The following is a 20,016-nucleotide window of genomic DNA, read 5'->3' as shown; positions in this document are numbered from 1 at the left end:
CTGATTTGATTTTGAAGATAGCCCTGCTCTGAGCAGGAAGCTGGGCAAGATGGCCTCCAGCCTAAATTGCTCTGCAATTTTTAATGGGGTTTGACGTATAGCTAAAATTGTGCATGTGATATGTAAGAAATCTTGATTTTTTCTGAAGCTGAACAGGAATTAATACAGTTATAGAACTGGCAGAAGTAGCACTAATAAGCTTTTGCTTTGTCCTTTGTCTTTGATCCTTGCACTTCAGAGATGACATTTATAAGCTGATATCAAGGTATTTGTATTTGAGCAATGGCTATTACAGTAAAATATTCTATAGTGAGCTGGACCTCGGCAAAGGACTATGGCATGCTAAAAAGTGCCTCACTGGGGTGCTGAATTGTGGAACACCATTGCCACTGATTTGGGCAGGCATTCTTGCTCTCCAGCACTCAATTCCATGCAGTAGTTCATCCGCACCGGATTCCTTTTATCACTGTTTAAATCTTTAAGCATTGTCCCCCTAAATGAGATGGATCTTGAGAAATTTTATTAGATTTTATCAGTAAAGTTCAAGGAAGAAGTGGAGGAACTACTATTGGATAGCTCACCTTTGAAAACACCATGCCTTGCCAAGACTTTTCTGAGGCAGGAGTGAACTTTTGGATAATTATTTTCGGAAACTTTTTGGAAACTGAAAATACCTCCCTTTTGAAACTAAGACAAATAACAGCTGGGATTGTAAGAAATCATTAACGATCAGAAGACTTCTGTTACTCCAGTTCTTTCTGCTGGGACTTTATCAGGTAACGAACAGTGACTATTTTTCCTTCTTTTTTTGTGCCAGCTGGTGGCATTCAGACACTCAAAAAAGTTATTAACTTCTTCAGTCACTGGAAATACAACCAAAAGTTTTTTAATTCCTAGTGCTGATTTTATAATTTGCAGGTTGCTTTCTCTTATTTTTTGATCACTTATTAAAATTATATTGGTAAAACGGCTGCCAATGTTCATAGTAAAGGACCAAGATGCAAAGTTCAGCTGCTGTTACTCTGCTATTTCAACATTTGTAGCACAGTGGCATCAGTAAGAATGGAAGATCTTACTTTGAACCTGATATCCCCATCTCCTGGGAGGCAGGGAATTCTCTGAGTTCGTTAATTCTTGGGTAAGTAAAGCAGTCATAGAGTATTGTGCAGAAAAAGAGTTGACAGCTGTGTTCCTTGCGCTTTGCTACCCATGAGCTTCGCAGCTTTACGAGAGTGCACTGTACATGGGCTGCTACATGGCGGGGTGGAGTTTAAGCCTCTTCCAGTCTGTGTCTAAAACATGGCAGAGCTCAGGGTGTGACTAAGCTCATCAAGATGAGAGCACCTCAGGACATATGCAGAGACTTGCATTTGGTTGCCTAACATGAATGTTATAATTGACTTCTGCTGTACTTCAGAGTTAGGATGCTGCTTGGCACTAGGCTGTTTGAACTGTTCTCTGACATGTAAGATGACTCTGGTTTAATTAACCAAAACCCAAAGGGACTTTATGGAGTTTGAATATGGCCTCCTGTTGCTTTGGAAAAAGATGACAGTGAAATCAATGTCCGTATTTTAAAGGAAGACTTCATTGCTTTCAAGTTGATGGTCAGCTGGTCAGCTGTCTCCATGTCTGATGTGAGACACAGTGCGAGACAACTTACTCTGACACCGACAGTAGAATTGGCTTTGAACATTGTCTAAATCCACGAATTCCACCTCCATTTAAGAAGTGACACTATGCCAAGCAAAAGCTTGACAGATTGGGTCTGTGTTGGTACCGTCACTCAGCATTTTTTCTGTAACGATGTGCTTATTCCTTACGTTTCTTTACAAAACCTTTCCTTGACACAACAGAAGCTTTTCATTATGTGGAAGAAGACTTAACCGTGTGCTTTTCTTTGGCAAAACCTGAGGATTACCTTTTCGCCAACCCAAGCTGCTAAGAGAGGCGCATTAAGAGAGCATTGGACTAAGCAGACGCCCAGTGGAAACGCAGCCGGAGCAGAACAGCTGCCCGCCCGTCCACGGCAGCGCACCCGCACCCTCTTGCCGGTGCTTGAGAGCACACACCACACGATTCTCTCTCAGAAAAGTTTATCCTCCAGCTGTTGAAAGCGCTGATCTATCCTTTTCCATCGTGAATTTACCAGACCAACTGGCGGTTGGTTGTGTGGTGTTTTCTTTTTTTAATAAAAACCCAACCTGTAACAGGGCAGACCGGGCTGAGACGGGGCAGAAACGCCACCTCAGGCGCTGCTGGCCGCTCCCACTGGTCCCCGAGCAGCTGCGCCCTCGGGGCAGCTCTGCACATCACCGCCGAGCGCAGAGCCCGGCGGCGAGCCCTCCTCCCCACGGAGACGGGGACGGCGCCGCTTTCCGCCGCCCCCCGAGCCCTCCGTGCGGCGGCCACCCCCCGCCCCAGCGCCTCGTCCCCCGCCGCACGGGGCCGCCCGCCGCCGCAGCCCCGCCGCCGGCCGCCGCCCGGCACCTGTGCGGCCGGGCCGGGGGAGCGGCGGGCGAGGCGCCTGCGCACTGCGGGGCCCCCAGCCGCCAGGGCCGCAGTCACTTCCTGCCCCTGTGCCCATCCGGCTCCGGGGTCAGCGGCCGCCGCTCTGGCGGGACAGGGGCGAATAAAGTTTTGTCCGGGGGGGGGAAGCCGGCCGTCCTCTCCCAGGTAGGGGCTCGCCCGCCGCGGCCCGCCCGCCGCGCCGCCCCCCTCCCGTCGGCGGCCTTTGGCGCCCGCTGTCACCTGCCGGCCGCTGGCCCCTCCCCGCCCGGGCTCGCGCGTGGCGGGGCGGCGGGCGCGCCCGGCTCCGGCTCCGGCAGCGCCGCGGGGGGCGCCCGGCCCGGCCCGGGCGGGCTGCGGCCGCTGTCGGTGGGGGACGCAACTTTCCCTCGCTCGGGCGGGAGCCGAGGGACGCGGTCCCGGCGGCGGGGCTGCGGGGGGAGGTCGGGGAGGTGCGGACCGAGCGCGGCGGGAGAGCGGCGCGGCGGGAATGCCGGCTGGGGGGGCGCGGGGCCAGCGGCCGGGATCGGCGGGGCCGGCGGCGGCCGGGGGCTCTGGTGGCGGCGGGGCGGGCGCGCTGGCGGCGGCGGGCCGGGCCGGGCCGCGCTGTGTGGCGGGGCCCGGGCGGGAGGGAGCGGGCGGGCTCGCCGCAGCGGCCGTTGCAGAGGGCGGTGTGGGACCTGCTGTGAACAATGGAAGGGTGCCGCTGCCTCCTGGCCTGCCCCGGCCGTGCCGCTGCGGGAAACGGGTGTGCGGGGCTGGCGCTCTCCTGAGCCGCCTCCTCGCCGGGGTGACAGTTAATTTGCTTCTTTTAGCAGAAACGCGCTGCTGGATGTAGCAGGACAGTAGGTCGTGGTCACGGAAAATGCCGCTGAGGGACAAGTGTTGTCAGACAGACCACCACCACCATGGATGCTGCGAACCAGGTACGGTGGTGTGTGATGCTTTGGCTGTTTTACTCATCTTCGCTAAACCCTTGAGGAAGCTGCTGTGATGCTGCAGATGTGCATCGCTAGCGACAGTTTTGGATGTAGAAAGTGTCCGAACTTGTTTTGGAAATGCTTTTTGGTATCCTTGAACTGTCACATTAAAATTATTTGAAGATGACGATTTTTCAGTTCCTGCAGGATGTGCAATAATCCCCAAGCCACCGCATGGGCATTGTATGCAGTGAGCAGAGGAAGGCCAGAAGTTGTGTAAAACTGGCCTGGCCTTTTTGTTTCCAGGAAGCGTAATATCCTGCTTCTTTGGTAAAATGACATTTCTGGCAATATCTTGCATTTGCTGTGTATCTTTTTACTTTACATCCTTGGTGAGCTCTGATGAAGTTGAAGATCTTCTCAGAGAACAAGAAAACCCTCAAGTCCTGAAACCGCTGTTTGCATTCCACTGCTGTGTGACACGGAAGATGCCATCAGTGGAAAGTGTAATGATACTTTGGAGGTTCAGCCAACTTGATAGATTTTTTTTTTTTTTTTGTACTTGTTCTGCCTACTGTTATAATTGGCAGCCTACAAGGAAATTTGGTTCCTTTCTTGTTGCCTTGTTGTTGAGTTTGTTATTTGGATGCTTTCACTTGTGTTTTGAAAAGAAAGGCATCAGTTTGGGGAATTAATAGTTGAAAGCGTGAGCATGGCAACTTTGATAATGCTCCTTTAATTAAATGTAATTTGAGACTAGGTATTGTTCAGCTAGTAGAAACATTGCTTTGTGTTTAAGAAAAAATGGTTTTGAGTGATTCTAATGCTTTAAAAAGGCTAAAATACTTTTCTTGCCTTACAAATAACAGCGCTGTGTTATGTCCGCTTCACATATGTCACTTCTCTTGATGTCAGTGGGTGTTGCGCATGCATATTAGGGGCAGTATACAAACCAAAATATACTATTTGGAAGAATAGGGAATAGGCTAGTAGAATACAATATGTCATTGTGTTAGAGATCCCCAAACGATTAGCTGATTTGTAATGGTTGTTATGTGTTCGTATATATAATAGTATGTTATGGGGCCAGCATAGTTGGGTGCAGTGTTCATTCTATCGTTCTTTTCTTAGCCTGCTTTTCTTTCTGATGTTCTTTTCAGCTTGAATTTGTTTATAACCTTACATCTTCTAGAACAACTTTCCCGTCAAAAATGTGTTCAATCTATTTGCACTTGGTATCTCTAAATAGTTTTGTACTATGCCTCTACTGCTCCTTATCAAAAATAAATTTCTTAGAGGTGCTCAGTGCTTCATTTAAAAATAGAAACCTTACAATAGGCTTAAAAATCAAACCAAATGGGTAAGGTAGGAACTGATTTAATAAAGTACAAAGCTAGTTATTTTGTCAATAAGAAATTAAAAAGAAGACCTAACTAATGATTTTGCAAACACGTGCTTGAATAAGTACTCTGATTCATTTAAATTTGGTTTTCCCTCTGGCAAAAAATTAATTGCCCTATGCATATACAGCAGTGAAATGCTACTAATTTTCATATGCATAAATACTGCGTATTGGAACAACTAATAAACATCCTGCTCAATAAAGGTTTTAATTTCAGTAGATTTTACAAAGATTGTGACGTGGAATGAAGCTTCAGAAGTAAGGCATTACTTCAGCAGTTTGCTGGAACCAGAAGCATTTCCTGAATGTGGCTTTACTGGTTAAAAATATTGTACTAGCTCTTTTTGGTGTATATTACGTAGTTGTGCTTTTTTCTGATCATTGCTAGTGCTCTAGATGTGTACTGGCAACTTGAAAATCACATAGTATGCTGTGAAGTACAGTATTTGGTTGTGGTTTTTTGTACATCTGTTTCAGTTTGAATGATGGGAGTCAGGTAGCTTGTTCTGGGGAATTGCTTTAATTGACCAAGATTCCTAGTGAGTTAGTTTGGGTTTATATATTTATATGCTTTTTTGCTTGATACAGGTAGCTTTGAATACACATTTTCTTTAAATAGTCAGAATGACAACAAACTGTCAGAAGGGATCGTGGCTGGAAAATTCAGTATTGACTAGTTTTTAATTCAATGTAAATTAAAATTTTTGAGTAAGGCAACTTCTACTGTAGTCCTGGCCTTTCTTTTTATCTAGTTTACTGTATGCACAGAAAATCCGTAACTTAATAAAAATCAACTGAGTATTTTCTAATGGCTTATTATCCTTTTATATATTTCAGTGCACGTGTTGGAACCTGGTGATCCTCCGTTATTACAGCAGCCTCTACAAACGTCAAAATCTGGTATTCAACAAATCATTGAGTGTTTTCGTTCAGGTATGAAACTGTCTTGACTCTTACGAAGTTCATTACCTTGCTATAAGAGTTATGTATTTGTAGTATATTAAAATAGCCAACACTTGACTTTCTAGATATTTGCAAAGTATTTGTAGTTAGGTGCTATTCATTTGAATAAAGTTTTTCATATAAAGTAGTGAAGCTACAGCTTCTGCTGTATAAATATCTTTCAAAAACATTAAAAAATAGGTGGTTATTCTGCTTTGTGTCGTCCCCCCTGCTGTTATTAATGAGTTTATCCTAAAACTCCAGAGATTAAAATACACTGTTTACCTTGAACTTTTTAGAATTGCTTTATCATGTTACTTTCAAGGTGTTCCTTGATTGATTTTGGCAGTTGCCATACATAGCAATGACTGTAAGAATAACAACTGAGTGTTTGGGTGAGTATGCAGGAAGTGACTGAAACCTTTAATGTTTTCTGGCTGTTTCTACGCCTTTGATATGACAAACTGAACATTCTACTTTCACAGCCCTTGGTGCAAGAACGCAGCAGTTCTTACAAAAATTAAAGTGATGTTTTTAATTCTTGTATTTACATGTTTCTAGGTTATTCCACATGAAACTGTTACATATATGAAATGTTTCATGTATAAATCATGGCTGCGATGTAATGGGATGCATGTCTGGGCTCAGTCTTGTAAAAGAGCACGATATCTATGTTCTCCACTAGCACTTCAACAGCTTGATACAAAGAGAGAAGCTAGGTGTGAGAGTCATCATTAGTAACCTTTTCTAGTTTAGTTGAGATTGCCTAAAGCCTCAGATACGTGTGGCAGGCTTCTTTTCCTTAAGCAGATTGATGGAATCTCTACTGGTCATAGCACGAACTAGCTGCAAGTACCCTTGTCTCTGGGTTACTGCCAGATTGTCCTCGCTGTCAGGTGTTACATGGGTAGCTTACCTCGACATCTTCAGTCATGTGCACCAGGGAAGCTGGACAGAAGGCAAAAGGACTTAGACCAAGATTTTACTGTTTAGTTTTGAACAAGCAACATTTCATTATGGAAAATAAACTCATTTTGATTCTTGTGGTAAAGTAGAGATTAAAGCCAGAGTATTGTCCATAACTATTTAAGTGGTTTTAGCAGAAGCTTCTGTCATCCAAAGCATTTTTTTTTTTCTAAAAATGAAATTGCTAAAGGCATAAACTTTGGTATTTCTGCCAGGGAAGTATTTGTAATAACCTCTGTTCAGTTCCGACATCTTGTGGATATGTTATTCTGTTGTCAACGTTTACAAATATTAACAGAATTTGACAAAGTATCACCTGTTCCCATTAGATGTAACTACAAAAAAGAGAAGGCTTCAGTAAGCTGGAGGCAACATATGCTGGCAGAAGACTGACTGCTCATTGCCATAATCTGTAATTGTTGAAGAATAAGATGGTTTTTTTCTCTGCCCGCTGTGTCCACAAAACCAGTGGATGTTTTAAATTTCCAGGAGTCTCTAAAGGTCTACAGTCTAATTCAAAAGGACCAATTATTTTTTTACTCCCACCAGTGAAAATCTTGATAGTTGCATAAGGATGGTTTGAAGTGAGAGTGACTGCCATGTCATCTAGTCTGACCTCCAGTATGTCATAAATCCTTTAATCTCATCCAGTAATTCTTAAGCCAATAATTTGGATTAGAGAAAAACATTTTATTCCTGAATGGAAAGAGATTGAAGTATCAGTATAATGGGAGAGAGAATGAGGCGCTAGTGTGTCCCTTGATTGGGAAATAACGGAGAATTAGATGATTTGTTTTGTTTTGTTTTGTTTGGGAGTGTGGTTTTTGGCTAGGGCACGCATCAACAGCATGGCCAAATTTTGGTTTATTGCGTGCTATCACCAAATAGGAGGTCTTTTATTTGAACTATAGTTTGGTAACTTACTGGAATTTTACCTGCATGGAACATCTTCAGTTTTGTTCAGCTGGGTTTTTGTCAGTGGTTTTCTTTATATACAGAAATTCCAACATTTGTTGGTGAGATCTGAATAAACAACTTGCTTTCGGGGGAATTCTGTTCAATTTTTACATCTGGGGTTTTCACTACGTCTAAATATTTGTCCAGTAGTCTGTAAAAATACAGGTCAGGTGATGGTGAGGTTAGTAACACTTGAGGAAAGAGCGGTAAGAAGAAAAGACAAGAGGCTATGGCTGTGGCCCAGGAAAGGCATAAGAGGAGACAGGAACTGGACGGTAGGCTCAGATAGTCAAGTTTGGGTCCTATTTTTAAGCAATTGTTGAAGAAGACACTGTTCTTTGCTAAAACCCAGTTTTAAAAACATTTGTTGTACTACTTTTACACCAAGAAATAAAAATTGATCTTGATAAGGCCTGTTTGTATTGAGGAATTATTGGTTGTTATGAAATTATTATTACTTGAGTTCTAGCACATAGTTCTGCAATGTGACTCTGAGTTTGGTCTTTAAAAGGAATTCTTAAGAGACATGTCGGTGATGACAGAATCTTCTATTCTTGTATTTTTCTATTCTATAGACAGAATCTGAAGAATTTCTATTTCAGCTTGGAGAGTGTCTTGATGCTGTTCCATAGTTGACTGGTATTGTTTATTCTTGGTTGAGTTTCACTATTTTTGCTTGCTGGACTAATTTTGATTAATTTTGGTTAAATCCATTATAAGAAAAAAACCAAGATAAATTAGCTTGAATTTGGCTAGCTAGCATTTCTTTCTAATTTGCAGTGGGTAAGTATTCATCATTTAGTAATCCATTGCTAATTGTAGACATTACGTTCGTAATTTTCATGAGATGAGAAATGGAGGAGTGGATTTAAAGTGTAACTTAAACTCTGAAGCCTTTAGTTCTTTAAGCAAAGCAGGAGCTGGAATACATCAGCAGTGCTACATCAAACGTCTTCAGGGTTTTTTTGGAATATACAGTGTGTAATAGTCTGGAAAGCCTCCATAGTTTGCCACACTGCCTGTGTTTTAATAGAAAAGTTTCTGACTTAAATTATATGCATTTTCCTTTCAGCAGACTGAAAATATGTCTGCAGTTCTACTTTATTGCCTAAGCATCATCATCTTGATCTTGGATCAGATACCCAGATGTAGTAACATTGCTTGACCTGTTAGTTATTCTCTTTGTTTTCTTGTATGTTTTATTTTTTTGCCTTACCAGGTGCTGTTTTTACATGAAATAGCTGTATATACCTTATTTTCTTAGCTGTGTTGGATAAACTTGAAGAAAAAATACTGCAGTCATCTTCAAATGCTCTAGGTGCTCATTCTTCCCTGTTGGGCAATTGTATGCAGCAACCAGATACTGTAGTATGGACTGCTTCCTAATGTTAGCTATTAGTTTTTATCATAAATCATCGTGCTTTCCCTGTAAACTGTAATGTGTGTAATCCTTGACTTTTCCTTGTTGGTTTTTTTTTCAAACTAGTCTTGTTTTCATAGTGAAACTTAGAGCATGTATCACAAATTTACAGTGCAATGAAGCAGCATTAACATAAGATAAAATGCTGTTAATGATCGTCACATTTTAAAATGTTTCCACTTTCATGGGATGATGTGAATTAAAAGATGAACAGAATACCTTCCTTAAGTGTAACATTTCTTTTGTTACAGGAACTAAACAACTTAAACATATTTTGCTAAAAGATGTGGACACCATTTTTGAGTGTAAATTGTGCCGGAGTCTCTTCAGAGGATTACCAAATTTAATTACTCATAAAAAGTTTTATTGTCCTCCAAGTCTCCAGATGGATGATAGTAAGTCATACTAATTGAAATATTTAATAAAGCTATCTGAAGTTGAGAAACTTATCTTTCTGTAATTTATAAAAACACACCAGAAACAAATTGCAAAAAAGAAGTGGAATTAAATTTCAATACTAACATTTGTAGATCACTCCTATGGTAGCAAAGAAGGCACTGCACTGACTCAATATGCATTAACAACTGAGTTCAGGTTGCATTAACCCATGTTAAGGTCACAATTTGATAACTAGTTTATATGTCCAGCCTTTTAATGAAGAGTGTCACTGTTAATGTTCTTCTCCTTTTTCTTTCCTGTCTTTCCTTTCTTACTGTGAAAGGTGCCCAAATGTATGCCAGAGGACTGGGAAATAAATCTTGTAGGAAAGTACGGATCTAACAAAGCTTTTCCGTTTTAGATCAGCATAGCTCTGATGGACTTCAGCTGGATCCTGTAAAGTGGCTTGGATCAATATCTGTGATTTTCTCCAGTGCTTGGGAAATGCTCATTGTCATTCACACAATCCTTTAGTCCTACTCATGAAACATAGACTAAAAGTTCACTCTTTTCTTTAAGGGCTTGTGCTCCAATAATACTCTTTCCCACCACTTCACCTCACCTCATGCTGCTTTAAGACACTCTGTGTGATCATGCCTGGCCCACCACCTTTGCTGTAGAAATGAAACATTATTATTGAAAGAAAATGACTTAAATGATGAGGAGAAACTTAAAGAATAATGCTTTTATGGAAAAAGGGTTTTATTAAAGTCTTATTCCAGTGATGACCTTTTGTTGATCTGAGTAAAGCTGAATAATTTGGATAAGTGCCAGCATTCAAAAATGTTATGTAAAGCTTTCTAATTATCCTGATCGCTTGACTAGATCAACATAGGTGCAGTGAGGATTTTTATATCTTGATAAATGCCTTCCTGCCTCAATATTTCAAAAAAACAGAGATTTATTTAGGTGTTTCTTTTCCCACATTGTGTCAGCTACTGTCGTGAAGGAGAAGGTGAAAAGGCTAGTACTGTCACCTTCCTTAAATGAGTGTGCTTGGCCAGTTGTAGAGAGTCACAGAACTTCTCTGTGAAATGTGATGAGTTGTGTTTTCGAAGCAAGGTTAGAAGTGCATCTGATTTAGAAACAAAAGTTGCTAAGCAAAATAAGATTACCCTGAGTAAAGATTTCCCATCCAGCTCCTGCCATTCTAGCCTTCATTTAATTGGCTGGTTAGCTTTCATCGTTCACTGTTCGCTAGGAGGGGTGCAAATGAAGAGAATAATACTACATGTTCTGAATAAACCTATGTAAATACTTACAATTTATATAAAATTGAGTCTGATGGTTACTGAATAAAGTGGCAGGTTTTTTTCAGTAAAAAAGATTAAAAGGTAGTGAACAAGAGGTAGGAATAACAGTTGAGTGTCCACACAGTAAAAAGTTCCAAAGGCTATTCCCTGATGACTTTTCAAGATGTATTCAGTTAGGTAGTCATTAAGTAGTCTAATAAGGTGCTATAAAATAGGAAGGACTTTCTACCCTTGATAAAAATTATATAGAAAGTCCCATTTGAAACTGACTGCAAAAGGTGCTAAAAATTCAGTGTTAGAAGATGGGTTTTGAGCAACAAAACAGCATATTTCTTGCACTGACACTCTTTTCATGTATTGCTGGCAGTGTGGAAGGATCAACCATGACTAAGTGTGGATTTTTAATTAGCTCTTACCAGGAATCACATCTTTAAGTCATCGTGGATAATTTTGAACTGTATCATTTCAATGCCTTGTCTTTTTGCTGTAGCACCCTGACTTAGGCATGCCAGTGCAGATGCTTAGCATATCGTACTGGGAGCTAGGTCACTGAATTAATTTGGCATTTAAGAACTGAATCCTGTAAAAGCATGAATGACGTGAAGGTAAATGGGAGCAATTTTTTTTTTGTTTGTTTGTTTTTTTGTTTTTTTTTGTTTTTTTCTTCCATTCTACAAAAACTAGGAGGTATCCAGCAAAATTATCAGACAGTGAAATTACTAATATTTCTGGTAAAACAAACAAGGAAACACTAGTTAACATTGCGGTAGCCAAGTGCGTAAGTGCTTCAAAAGCATTTGAATAAACTTTTTGGAAAATGGATGTATTAAAACAGTACTTCAAAGGCAGACTTCAGCTTGAGAAGTTTGCTGGTGTCACACAAACAAGGAGAATCCCTGTATCCTTCTTTATTGCTTTTTAAGTCTGCTCCCTCATCAGCAGGGCAGAACACAGGGTGAACTTTAGTAAACCTCAGTGAAGTTATCCTTTCTTAAAATAACGCCTTTGGCTGAGTTTTTATTGTTTTGAGGAATTAGTACGGTGTCCTGTCGTGTGTCGTCCCCGTTCCCCCCCAGAATAATACAGGGTTTTTCTGTCCTTAACATTTACTATCTTACTGTATCATTGAGCCTGTTAACTGCTTTGGCATTCCTAAAAGTTTTCCCTGCCCCAGAAGTTGTTCTCTCTTAAGGTACTTAAATCTTCGTGCAGCGCTCAGGTTACACATGTTTCATTCTTTCTTAAGGACTGTTCAGAGTTCACAGAGAAGAGCTTATTTCCAGAATTAGGTTCCTTTATTGAGAACACCCATTTCCAGCAGTAGGAATATCAGTTTCTAATGATACTGCAGGCTTAGTTTCACACCTGTAGAACAAGCTCAGTTGTGTGATGTTATTTTTGCAATTGATACTGGTTTTTAGAGATCAATTTAATTCCAGGAAAACTTAATTTTTAGTTTAGGTGGCTTTTGCATTGGCATGCTAGAAGGGTGTACTTCCAGTATTGGCTTTTAATAAAAAAGTAACTTGTACAGATGTGATAACAATGACTACTCAAAGCCTCCAAATATAAATAGTCAGGAAAATTACAAATACAGGATTTGTGCAAATTTGGTGACTGAATTGGCGCAGTGGTTAAAAGATACTTTGAAATTTAAATAATTTGAAATTAACAAATATTTTAAAAATACCTTTGCCTCTTTTCACAGACCTCCCAGATATAAATGATAAACAGAGTCAAGCCATAAATGACCTCCTGGAAGCAATCTATCCAAGGGTAGATAAGCAAGAATATGTAGTTAAATTGGAACCTATAGAAACCAATCAGAATGCTGTATTTCAATATGTGTCAAGGACTGATAGCCCTGATGAGAACATAGAAAGTAGTAGTACCCCTGATCAAGCTCCAGTGCAGATACAGGAACCCAGCACAGAGCAACCCAAGACTGTTTCAGCTCCAGCCCCAGTCCCAGGCGGGGAGACTGTAGAATTACCTCCTGCTGATCCCGTTACAAACAAGGTGGTACCTGCTCCTGAAGAACAGCCTCCAGCAGTAAGTCCTGATTCAGACTCTCTGGATAATTCTGACTTTGGCCACCAGTTGATATGTTGCCTTTGCAGGAAAGAATTTCATTCCAGACGCAGTGTACGCCGGCACATTCGAAAAGTGCACAAAAAAAAGATGGAAGAGCTAAAGAAGTACATAGAAACAAAAAAGAAACCAAATCAGTGCTCCATGAAAGGGCGAAATAAGAATGTTCTTGTAACATTAGGTAGAAGTTGTCCTGTGTGTTATAAATCATTTGCTACAAAAGCCAACGTAAGGAGGCATTTCGATGAAGTTCATAGAGGATTAAGAAGGGATTCCATTACTCCTGATATAGCTACAAAGCCTGGGCAACCTTTGTTCTTGGATACAGTTTCTGCTAAAAAATCTTTTAAGACCCGAAAACAAAAGTCGTCTTCAAAGGCTGAATACAGTTTAACTGCATGCAAATGCCTTCTGTGCAAGAGAAAATATAGTTCACAAATAATGCTGAAAAGGCACATGCAAATTGTTCACAAGATAACTCTTTCTGGAAAGAACTCTAAAAGAGAGAAAGGACCCAACAATACTGCCAATGGCACAGAAATAAAAGTAAAAGTTGAACCAGCAGATTCTGTAGAACCTTCACCCCCTTCCATTGCCCTTTCTCCACAGAATGAATTAAAGGGAACAAATCATTCAAATGAGAAAAAGAGCACACCGTCAGCACAGAAAAATAAAGTTAAACAGGACCCTGAAAACCCTAAATCAACTTCTAAATCAACCACTAAATCAACTTGTAAATCAACCACTAAATCAACCTCTAAACCAACCAATGCATCTGCTGCAGGTGGCCAGCAAAAAACCAGGAAGCCAAAACTTTCAGCTGGCTTTGACTTCAAGCAGCTTTACTGTAAACTCTGTAAACGCCAATTTACTTCTAAACAGAACTTGACAAAACACATTGAATTACACACAGATGGAAATAACATTTATGTTAAATACTACAGGTGTCCACTCTGCTCTTACGAAACACGTCGCAAACGTGATGTGATAAGACATATAACTGTAGTTCATAAAAAGTCGCCACGCTACCTTGGGAAAATAACTGCGAGTTTAGAAATTAGAGCAATAAAAAAGCCAATTGATCTTGTTCTAAATAAGGTTACAAAAAGAGGCCCTCAGAGGGATGAAACAAAACAGATTGGTTCAAAACAGGATGTCACCTCCAGTTCTCCCAATAAGAAGTACGAAGGAGCTGATGTTGGTATTGAAGTAAAAGTAACAAAAAACTTTTCTCTGCACCGATGCAATAAATGTGGGAAAGCGTTTGCCAGAAAAGCTTTTCTAGAACATCATAAGAAAACCCACAAAGCAAATGTATCTCATTCACCTGAAGAAAACAAAACCAAAGGCAGAAGTACAAGATCTAAAGCTGTTGTCTGGTGAGGAAAAAGAAAAATGTTTTGTCTTTTTGTTGTTGTTGTTGTTAAGAAAAAGCAAAACAAAACCATTGCCTTTCTTTTGCTGTTGATCTATTGCCGAAAACATATTTTTCCATAGATTTTAAGGTTTAGCAGCTTAAATACTAAGGTAGATGTCAAATTTTATTTTCTTAAATTTTGTTTTTAGCGTTTTGGAAAAGAGTTAATATCTAAATTTGTCATTGTAGGAAGTTGGAATAGAATTAGGTTAAACTGTACTGAGTCAACTCTTTACATTGTCTTAAGCCATTTATTGTAATCAAGCTAATATACGTACATTTCTAAAATAGTGATTTTTTAAAATTAACAATGCTTTCGTTTGAGTAACATAACCTGTTAATTAACTTCTCTGTGACCCAGTTGAAGAAGTACTAAAGGTACTACAGTAAAAGCTGTTGACAGAAAAAATCCCTATGAACTTACTGGAATTTGTCATTCGTGCATTTATTTTTATTTGTTTAAAACTTGAATGTGTATTGCCTATGCCCTGTCAACAAAAGGAGATCAAACTGGTTTTTGGAATGTAATTTGGATGCTTAATTGCTTTGATTTAAAATCAGTATGTGTTAGGTGCTTACAAACACATTTAAAATCCTCAGATTTAGGATTTGATTCTTTTAAGGCTTATTTATAGAAGCATGGGTTTGAAGACTGCTGGTCATTTATTTTTTTAAAGTGTTTGAGTCTCATCAAGATAATTTTTTTTAAGCCTAAATATGTGTAGAAGTCTGGCCAAGAATTTTCTAAAGTTCTGTTTATATGGTACTCTGGGAGTTTTTTTACACTTGGAGGGGATGTATTTGTAGTTTCTCAGTTTTCTGTAGCCTTCATGTTAAAGATGGCCTATTTTTAAAATAACCTTTTAAAAAAGGAAAAAAAAAACTTTTATCTATGGTGAATTTGTATTTCAGAATGACTGACTGATGTCTGAAGGTTGGAGGATTGTACAAAAAATTGTAATGAAGAGAAACAGTAGTTACACCAAGGTTTTTTAACATCCTGATTCAGAATTATCTTTCTAGCATGTGTGGTGAAAAAAACCACAAGTGTATGTGCCTTTTTTCTATATTTCAACTCTGAAATGCTGTTTCCCAGGAGGTAATTTGATTTGAGTTCAGCTTTCGTAGTGAATTGCCACCCGGCTATGTTAAGTTGTAATCTGGTGCTTTTGTGACTTCATAACAAATCCTGTCTAGGTGGGATGGAACTTCAAAAATTAACTGAGCTGTACCCTGAATTAAAGAGGAAAAGTGACTTCTGCATTTTGATCAAGAATTAAAAAGTTAGCCGTGTAAATTATTTATGTTGTGTAATTTAAAACATAATTATATGGGTAAACTCAAAAGTATTAATTTATTCCCATTTCTCCTCAGATAGGTTCAAGTGATGTTCAGAAAGTTTGGAGTTCATATGAATGAAAAAGACTTTAGTTTGTTGTTGGAACTGCTGATACCTTGATAATGGTACTATAAGGAGGAAATATTTTCATAAGCTGTTGTTTTCTTACTAAATTAGTAAACATTCTGACTGCTTGTAGGACAGTGCCTCCTCCCAAAACAGTGAAGTAGTTGAAATGCACACGTGCTTCTAAATTAGCAGTTATCTCTGTGCAGTTGAGGTTTGACGCAGTATAGAAGGAACTTTCTGAAACGAAAAAAAGTACAGAGGCAAGTTAATGAACAGCAGCTTTGGAAGAGGATTTTTTGTTCCTTATTTAGGAAATACCTTCAGAGAGCTCATGGTGCGTACTGGTCCTCCCTGGTAGTGCTAACTGATGAACAGCTCTTACCTTTTTTGTGATATCCTACTTTGGTAAATGTGTTTTATACTGGTTTAAATTTATTACAAATGAATGTATAAGAGCAAACAATGTAGTGTATATTGGCTGAATTGTACTAATTTTTAGTATTTGCCATAACATCAGTTTGTTCATATTGACTAATTTCCCAGTTCTGGGGCATTCTGAATTTCACTGTACTGAAGTCACTTCAAAGATCTCCATTTTGTTTCTGTGTGTGGTTCACAGGCAAACTTTGTAAACATCTAGGAAGTTTACAAGAATATCCACATTCCTCTATTCTTTAATTTTTTTTAAAAAAAATTATACATAAGCACTTTAATGATAGTTGCAGTTTATTTTTTCAGTTTATATTTTGAAAGATCAACACACTAATGTTAATATGAAGGTAGTGAATATTTGCTGATGTATTATAGACAGACAATCTGTGCACAACCACTTATAATGTTAGATTATTTCATTAAATATTAATAAAAAGGGAGGATAGCGTGGGAGAAACTCAAAATATTTTTTCTCTCAAGATCATAAATGACCACTTTAGGTAGCACTTGACTTTGTATAATTTGGAAAATGTTTTAGATACCTTTTTTTAACCTTTTAATCAAGACTGTAGTAAACCAGTTGCATGCCTACCATTATGAAATTCTTGGCAGGTCTCATGTGTCAATGGTTTGGGGTTTTTTTTGTTGTTTTGGCCTCTTTTTTTTTTTGTTTATACTTAGAAAATATTTTGTTTAGTGATTTGTGTCAAATTGCTACAATTTGAAAGGTATTGTACATCAAAAGAAATACCATGTTTTTTTATATAGGTTCACTCCCTTACTTAGGGAGGTGCCTCGTGTTCATATATACTTTTTGTATAAAATATATCTAAAAATGTTGATCACAAGATCAGGAGTAAAAATACTTTTATGGATAGAGAAATATTTGGCCCTGTTAGTGCATTGCACTAAAAATACTGTGAATGGGAGCTGGACTGTAGCTGTTGCTCAAAATGTTCTATATTGAATGTACATGCTTTTGTTTGGATAAATGTACTGTATTTGATGGAAAATAAAGCAGACTGGAAATGACATTTAAGTGTGCATAAACAAAAAGGTGTCGTGTTTGTAAACCCAGAATATCTGTCCCTCCACAATCATAAATTACGTTTGCATTTTTGTAAAGTTTTACTCTTTGATAACTAAAACTAGTTGTTTGTAATATTCTGTTGTAATAAATGGTTTTTTTGGTTATTAAAAATTTGGCACTTGTGGAGTGAACACTTCTCCACACTGATGGTTGACCCTTGCTGTATTTTTGGGAAACACTCTTGATAACTGGCTTTTTGTTCCCTGTGAAGGTGTCTCTTCCTTAGCTGAGAAAAGCTTGTTTTTATTGTCCTTCTAAAACAAAAGTGAGTATTAATGCTGAAGGAGTTGTTGTTGGGGTTTTTTTTGGGTTTTTTTGTTGTTTTTTTTTAAATAAGAAAGTAGGGTTTACCTACTTTTACATTGCAAATAATGTGGTGGCCATCTAATGTTACTTCTTTTTATGGTTTGGATATAAGAACAGAACTGCCATATTCATTGTCTATTCTTTTGTAAAAGAAAACACCAAGCTATTTATGGAAGTGCATTTTAACTAATGTTCTTGAATGCCTCTGGATTGAGGTTAGGATGTTAAAATACAGGCATAGTGATAGAGTCACTGTTCATTTCTCAGCTAATTCTTGCAGTTTCTGCTGTCTGTTCTGGACAAGTGTGCAGTTTGCATCTTGAAATATGTGAAGGTGAAGGTACTCCCATTTCAAAGGTAAGCTTTCTGCCAAAGGATCTCCAGTTCTGCATCCATGTAGATAAACAGCTACAAAAATGGCTTGTTTTACTTGAAGCTTTGGGTAGCATATTTCTTCTTAGAGATGTGGCTTAATTTGCAATTTCCACAATTTTTTAATTTTTTTTTAATATCTTCCCATGAAGTTAAGTCTAGTGGATAGCTCTTTTGAAGCACAAGTCTCTTCTTCATTCTGACTTACAGAATAGCTTTGTTTTCTGTTTTTCCCGTAATGAAAATAAATTATTTGATTACAATGGACTTTTTCAATTGACTTTTGGGTTGTTTTTTGGTTTGTTTTTTTTTTTAATCTTTCCATGCAGACATCTTGAATGGGAGGAAACCAAAAATTGAAGGAAACAGGATTGCTAATTGCTGCTTTTAATGCACACAATGCATATTTTTCAACAAATCCTGAAGACTTGCAATAAAGCTTTGAATATAGTCAAAGTCCATGTGGGCACTTATGCACAGGGTTCCACATTAATGTGTCTGGATACGAGTTTTTAATTACGATGCAGTCTTGCACATTCGTTTGGCTTGTTTTGCTTGGATTAGCTAAAGACAATTGTAAATTCTTTAGCGGGCCTTCAGGATTACATTTGAGTCTTGTTACAAGAGATTTTTCTTTAGCATTGATGTGAGATACCTTACAGAAAACTTTGAGGATGATCTAAGCATTCTGTATGGCAGCCTGTTTGATTTTTTTTTTTTTTTGAAAGTGATGCATACATATCTTCTAACACTTAAGGCTTTGAGGAACTAGCTTTAATTGATGTCAAATCTTGCATAAAGAAGTGAAACTGAAGGCATTGGACTTGCTGAAGTCTAATACCGAGTTCTGATTCAAAACCATCTTTTCTTTAGTTAATCATCTCTCAGCTGAGGGTGTCTGGTCTTCCTGGTTTTATTTTTCTGTATTTAATTTTGGAGTGTTTTCTGGTTTTGTGTTTTACTTGTCTTTTCTCTCTGCATTATTAAGATTCTAGGGCTTGAAGCGTTTGGTCTTCTCATTTTTATAGGAGAATAAAGAAAACTAGCTTAGATAGTTGGTGTTGTTACCAGCATTTGGTTTTGGTTGGCTTCTGTTGGGACGATCTTCAAGCTACTGTGTGAAGGATTTGTGTGACTGGTCAAGTGCTTGAAGTCCTTTGGAAATGAGATCGGGTTTGAGTGGTGGCAGAAAGGACTGTGGCTAGGTATTTCACGTCATTCTCTTTGGCTGAATAGCGAAATGCAACAACGGGTTAACCAGAATGAGAGACCAGTCTGTGGGGTGGGGGATGAGGGGCAGCGGAGCGTGGGACCTCGGTACCTCTATTGCTGAACTCCTGGTGTTTGCTAACAAGGAGACTTTCAAGTGGGGCTGCTGGCTGGGTATAAAGGATCTCCACTCATCTTGAAAAGGGGAGCAGAGGGGAATGATGTGGAATATGGTCTAGTTCCCTTTTGTAGCGAGCTTGCTTCCCAGCATCCCTGAGTTACAGTCGTAGAGTTGTAATTTCACGGACACGAAGTGGAATGGAATTTGAAAACTTCGGATTGTTTGGGTTCATTGATCCCTTTGGGGACTGGCAAGATAGTGGTAATCTTAATAAAAGTGCTGCATACTTGGAACCACATCTCAAATGAGGAAATGTTATCATTGATTTTGGAGGATTTAGTGGGAAATGAAGATAGCCTGAGCCTTTGATAGCGCATAGACTGAATATGTTTTTCTTCAGATTAAACAATGTACCGTTTCACTGCATTGCCAGCAGCAATGCTGGCATAGTTGTGAGATTTCCATGGCTGAGGAGGATGTGGTCTTGTATCTTGCTATAATGTTATTCTTCAAAAGTAGATTTTATGGTGGTTTTACCTCAGATATAAGTAGGATTGAGGTTCTCTGTTTCAGTGATGCACTGCACTAAATTTATTAGCATCTGGTAATAGTGCTATTTTTTTTGTTGATGGTGGTGGTTTTCCTGCCGTTTCAATCTAAGGCAACTTGGATTTACCTGGTCTGTCCCCTCAACACAAACCTTTCCAGAGCAATAGCTAGTTCAGCTCTCCTGGCTGAGCTGGGTTTGCTCTTTCACATTACTT

General features: G+C 39.1%; 1 protein-coding gene across 5 annotated transcripts; it reads left to right on the top strand.

Annotated features, from left to right (window-relative positions):
• Nucleotides 1–2,529: 2,529 nt before the first annotated feature.
• Nucleotides 2,530–17,186, top strand: ZNF800 (zinc finger protein 800). Of its 5 annotated transcripts, none has more exons than XM_040595959.1 (6): nt 2,530–2,676; nt 3,327–3,434; nt 5,668–5,763; nt 9,367–9,510; nt 12,515–14,276; nt 15,693–17,186. In XM_040595959.1, exons 2-6 carry the CDS (start codon nt 3,374–3,376, stop codon nt 15,700–15,702), a joined length of 2,073 nt encoding a protein of 690 aa, XP_040451893.1. In that variant the 5' UTR covers nt 2,530–2,676; nt 3,327–3,373; the 3' UTR covers nt 15,703–17,186. The 5 variants fall into 5 exon arrangements, with proteins under 5 accessions (XP_040451893.1, XP_040451895.1, XP_040451891.1 ...); XM_040595957.1 differs by having other exon boundaries at nt 2,586–2,676; nt 3,324–3,434; XM_040595961.1 differs by having other exon boundaries at nt 12,515–17,186.
• The last annotated feature ends 2,830 nt before the right edge of the window (nt 17,187–20,016 follow it).

Source organism: Falco naumanni, chromosome 5 (genome assembly GCF_017639655.2).
Source record: "Falco naumanni isolate bFalNau1 chromosome 5, bFalNau1.pat, whole genome shotgun sequence".
Taxonomy (NCBI): domain Eukaryota; kingdom Metazoa; phylum Chordata; class Aves; order Falconiformes; family Falconidae; genus Falco; species Falco naumanni.
Note: the sequence above shows the minus strand (reverse complement) of the source record. Positions and strands in the feature narration are given on the sequence as shown.